Below are 4,910 nucleotides of genomic sequence, written 5' to 3'. Positions count from 1 at the left end.
GGTCTGGACACTGTGGAGTAGAGAAAAATTTTGCATGGGCACCAACTGATGACAGTCAGATATTAGTATTATTATTATTATTATTATTATTATTATTATCATCTCTTGTCACAGGTTTATTTCCTGGTATTCCTTTTCTTGAAAAACTGATGCACCTCACCACTCAGGCTTCAAGCTTTGCACTGTAGCACTTTCCGTAGTACGTGTGATGTTCCCAGGATAGCTGTTTTTTGCAGTGAATCTATGGAGTGCTTACCAGGAATTAGTTCCAAATTACTTGCTGCTGCTGCTGCTGTTGTTGTTGCTGTTGTTGTTGTTGTTGTTGTTATTGGAGGGGGTGGGTTTCCCCATGCACCGCAACCAGTTTGATCTATTGTGCGTCCCCCTATAATCTTCTACCAGCCTCTATACCCTACCGGTATTGGTGCTTACCATCAGTCCCTACTTAGCCAGCGAGGTCGGCCTCTACTGGTGCAGAGGAATCTCAATGCTTCCCCCATCTACCAGAGAGGTGAAAACAGCACAGCAGCCTAGAGCAAACCCTGGACGATATAAAGAACGTCCACATCAAGATAACCAGGTGGCACAAAATCTGCCCCATATAAGAGGGACTATAGGAGGACGAACACGAGCCTGCATGGTTTACGAATTTTAATTATTGACAATACAAAAAATTTTTAATTAGCATCAAGAAATGTTATAAAATATTTTAAAAAACATTACATTCCCAGGAAACTGCTGTGTTTGTGAAATGTTCTATTTTGTGTACTATGTATTGTAGCGTATAAGTGTACATACTTTACGTCTAAACAACTTATGTGATGGTGGTTTCCTATTTGTAGTGATGTTTGCCCTCTGAAGATGGTCCACAGAGACCGAAACATGTAAGGGTGTTAAGTTTTCATGTAGTAAAAAACTTACAGGTCACATTGGATGGAGTGATTTATATTTGTAATTGTTAGTGTGACAGACCAGAATGAAACAAATCATAAACAGCATTGTTTATCTAACCACAGAAGAGTCTTACATATAAAATGATTCCACTTCATGGAAGAAAATTTTAAGGAAAACTAACTAATCACTTATCCATGTAACTTTCTTTCCCATCTTTTCACAATGACCCATTTTAGACAAACAGAGTGCTTTTTGGGAAAAACAAACACCAAACAATTCATATTTGCTCTTCCTCCATCACAACACATTGGCTCCAGAAATAAATTTTTCCTAGATGCCACATAATTACTAGAATCTTCAGTGTACCTTTTTCCTTTTTCTTTTTTTTATTTCTAGTGGGGTGGGACTAAGTCGCTTGTACTGCAGCCACTTTTGGCCTATTGTACCAGCCCCAGATGACAGGTGAGGGTGACTGTGGAGCAATTGGTGGAATCAGGATTGGCAGGGGAAACCGAAGTACTCGGAGAAAACCTGCCCCAGCATCACTTTTTCCACCACAAATCCCACTTGACCAGACACGGGATCGAATCCGGGCCGCCTCGGTGGGAAGCCAGCGACTAACTGCTTGAGCTATGGCACTTCAGTGTATCTTACAAACATGGTTCAATAAATCCACCTATCCACTCATCCATGATAAGTGAAAAATTAAGGCAGATGAATTGAAAATCTTTAAATGTATTAATTAAAATTAACTTCTGGGGGTACTGGTATCCTCTGCCGACCGTCTCTCTCACAATCACCCTACTGCGGGAGACAGAATCTGGCCTATTCTTCCCCCACTTCAGAAATAGATTCTGTGCTCTTGCCTAGCTCAAGACAGGTGAGAGAAAAGTCAATTCAGCCCATATGTGGAGGCACTAGAAATACATACATACATACCTTGGCTTCAAAAGTTTCCTGGCCATACCCATCCAGCTGCTGTGCAGCCAGAATGTAATACTCCTCTGCTGTTCCTTGGGACAAACCAGCCAGAGCTGCATGCTGAAGTATCACTGCTTCTGTCAAACTTTCCAGGTTGTCATCTGATATTAGGTGCTGGCATAATCACCAAACCAAAGATTAATTTTCATCAGCAATGTCCAAACAGAAAAATGTGACCTTACGGCAGTTCTAAAAATAAATAGCCAGTGTCTATAAAACCGAAATTAAAGGCCGTGGGGATTCGTTACACTGACCACCTGTATCCACTAAAGTTGGCACTAATTTTGCCACTAAGTGGCGGTTGCTCAGTCGGTATAGTTCGCTTGCAGATTAAAACCAAAGAGTTTCTTTTTGTTTTTTGTTTTCTTGTCTCAAAATTTACACTTGAGTGTAATATGCAATGGTACATAAATAATGGACTTTCTTAGAAGAAATGATAGAACAAAAATGTACACTATCTATGGTCTTGCACGCAAAATCATACACACGGAGGACAATGTTAACTGCTAACCTCAATAACATGTAGAACTTCAGGTTATTTAACAATGCTATATCAATTGCATACAGTAAACTGTGTTGAACTGTATGATAACAAATTAGAGAGGAAGTCAAAGCAAGCAGTTGTGGCCTATTTTAATGCAATGGTCAAGTATTCTGTCATAGGTGCTCATTGATGTTGCATGAAAACTTCAGTCAGGGACATAAAAATTCAAATCTGAGACAACTCAAATATAAAGCAGGTGTGCCGACTATTCAACCACAACATGACTCTATGTTGTCTTCCAATAATGCCTCAATTAGACCATAACTGCTTCCTTCAAAATACACACCAATTTATTATTCACCAGTCATCCTATCATTCAATACTATACAGCCTGGAGTTACTGTCAGCATCATTAAATAAACTACAAACACAACAGACAAGGCTAATGAAGCTATGTGCTAGTAGAGAGGTAGAGATTGTTGATGAGATCTGAATCCTCGTTCACAATCTTTCTAGTTCTCTGTTCTCTTCTTGACTGCATGAGAAAACTTTAATTTCTTAATCTGTGTGCCATTCCTGCTTTAATGTTTTGGCTTCTATAAGGAAGGAAAAGAGCAACAAATACTTATTCTTGTATGGAAAAAAAAATATTATCCTGAACTGTTTAAAGTGTTCTTCAATGCAATATTTAGCCCTATTAAAGTTACCTTTGGAAACAGTGCAAAGTCCTTCAGATATTCTGCCGTATGTCGTTCCAGATCATGATTTCCAAACTCAGCTGAAATGATTACACAGCACATAAGATGAATGTGTGAAACATGCGAGTAACTATACTGGGGTGATGGCAAGAAGTTCCATGAATGGTGGGGACAACAAAGCTAGTAACTTCTCTGTCTACTGTTGTACACCCCCCTTTGGTTCCGTTTGGGCTACATGCCAACAGCCAAAAACTCTTTGTCTCTATCAAAATTATCAAGTGGTTATCACTGCCAACATTCTTGTGAACAGGAAGGATAAATACCAGCAGAGAAGTATAGGGAAATACAACTGAAGGGGAACGAGAACACCTTGTGGGTGATGTGGAGGGGGGTTGATCCATGGGGCTTATTTGGCCTCAGTATAAATAAATTCATTGAAACATAACCTTTCTTGAGAACCTCATATTTGCTCATGCAGTTAAGAAATTGTTGGCCTTTTATGTAAACTAAGGGTTCAGTATCATTTTCACAAGAGCCTGCAAACTGACACCTATCCTGAGCTAAACAACTTCACACTCTACTGTTGTATTTTAGTGTCCTGTTGCACTGATTCATATCCATAATGTGTATATATAAAACTTAAAAAACATGTATGTATTAACTTATAAGAGCCAAGCGACGCCATATGACGTCATTAAAATAAAGTCAAGGGGACGAATGACGCCATATGTCATCGTGCAGTCCACGCGTGTGGCCGGCTTTTTAAAATCTACTTTTAAGTTATAAATTCTTTTTCTACTTGCATGATTTTTGGTCACCAGCTTTATAAGTTGTCTCTCTTCCCACCTGCATCGTCTAACGGAATGTTGGCTTCGTGTGGAAATCTTGGAAACATCCGGAAATGTAGAGTCCCACATCACACTTCATGCACTTTATCCGGACGGTTCTTCGTTTCCCACGCGAAGAGCACACTCGACACCTCAATTTCGAAGTAGAGGAAGTCAGCCAGTGCTGTTGTTTGATCTCCTCTATTCAAAATGACCCCGATGAAACGGCAGGAGTTCGACCCCTGGGCCGCTGAGGGCGAGGGGGGCCCCTTCCAGCATGCTCCAGCATGTTCCGCACAAGGGTGAGACGAAATTCTCTGTGTGACAATTTCGCGCCACAGGATGACAACAGGATATAACTGTTCAGAATCGTCAGATCCAGGAGATGGAAAAATAATTTATTTGTCCATTTCCAGGTTCGATGACAGATGCTATAACTGTTTGCCATTCTGTCTGCTTTGTCGACATAACCCATGTGCTTGTTGTAGTTAGCAACAATTGCTGGCTTGATGGCATTTCCATGCTCATCACAGAAACTGCCTTCTGCTGGAGGAGAGTGCATATTTGTCAGCATGTAAACGTCACGTTTGTCCTTCCAAACTAGTGCTGTCAAGTTCTGTCTCACCCTAACAGGAATGTCCCCTTTCTTCAGTTGAAATTGTCTTCGTCGAAAATTGTCAGGCAAGCCCTTCCGATTTGGTCTGACTGTCCCACAGCACATTATGTTCTTTGNCGTCAAACAAGTCGGGTGAAATTGTCCATGTACAGTTTGTGACCTACGCCCTCAATACGTCTGCACAGGTCCCTAACTGTAGCATGTGTCGCTGTCACTTCTTGGCTGGCACGTGTCCTGTCTTTTCCTAGGTAAACTTTCACGTCATAAGTATACCCAGCGGCGTCACAAATTTTGAAGATTTTGATTCCGAAACGTTTGTGTTTCTTAGGAATGTACTGCCTAAAAACCAACCCTCCCTTTGTATTTAACAATTATTTCCTCAATGGCCAAATGTTCGGAAGGGTTATAAT

General features: G+C 40.7%; 1 protein-coding gene across 1 annotated transcript; it reads right to left on the bottom strand.

Moving 5' to 3' along the window:
* Positions 1-1,487: 1,487 nt before the first annotated feature.
* Positions 1,488-3,175, bottom strand: LOC117282129 (band 4.1-like protein 4A). Its single transcript, XM_033750537.1, has 2 exons — positions 3,067-3,175; positions 1,488-1,989 (listed from the first exon to the last, which is right to left on the bottom strand). The coding sequence occupies exons 1-2, from the start codon at positions 3,157-3,159 to the stop codon at positions 1,792-1,794; spliced, it is 291 nt and encodes a 96-aa protein (XP_033606428.1). The 5' UTR covers positions 3,160-3,175; the 3' UTR covers positions 1,488-1,791.
* Between the last annotated feature and the right edge of the window lie 1,735 nt (positions 3,176-4,910).

This window comes from Cryptotermes secundus, unplaced genomic scaffold (assembly GCF_002891405.2).
Source record: "Cryptotermes secundus unplaced genomic scaffold, Csec_1.0 scaffold393, whole genome shotgun sequence".
Taxonomy (NCBI): Eukaryota; Metazoa; Arthropoda; class Insecta; order Blattodea; family Kalotermitidae; genus Cryptotermes; species Cryptotermes secundus.
This window is presented reverse-complemented; position numbering and strand designations above follow the sequence as displayed.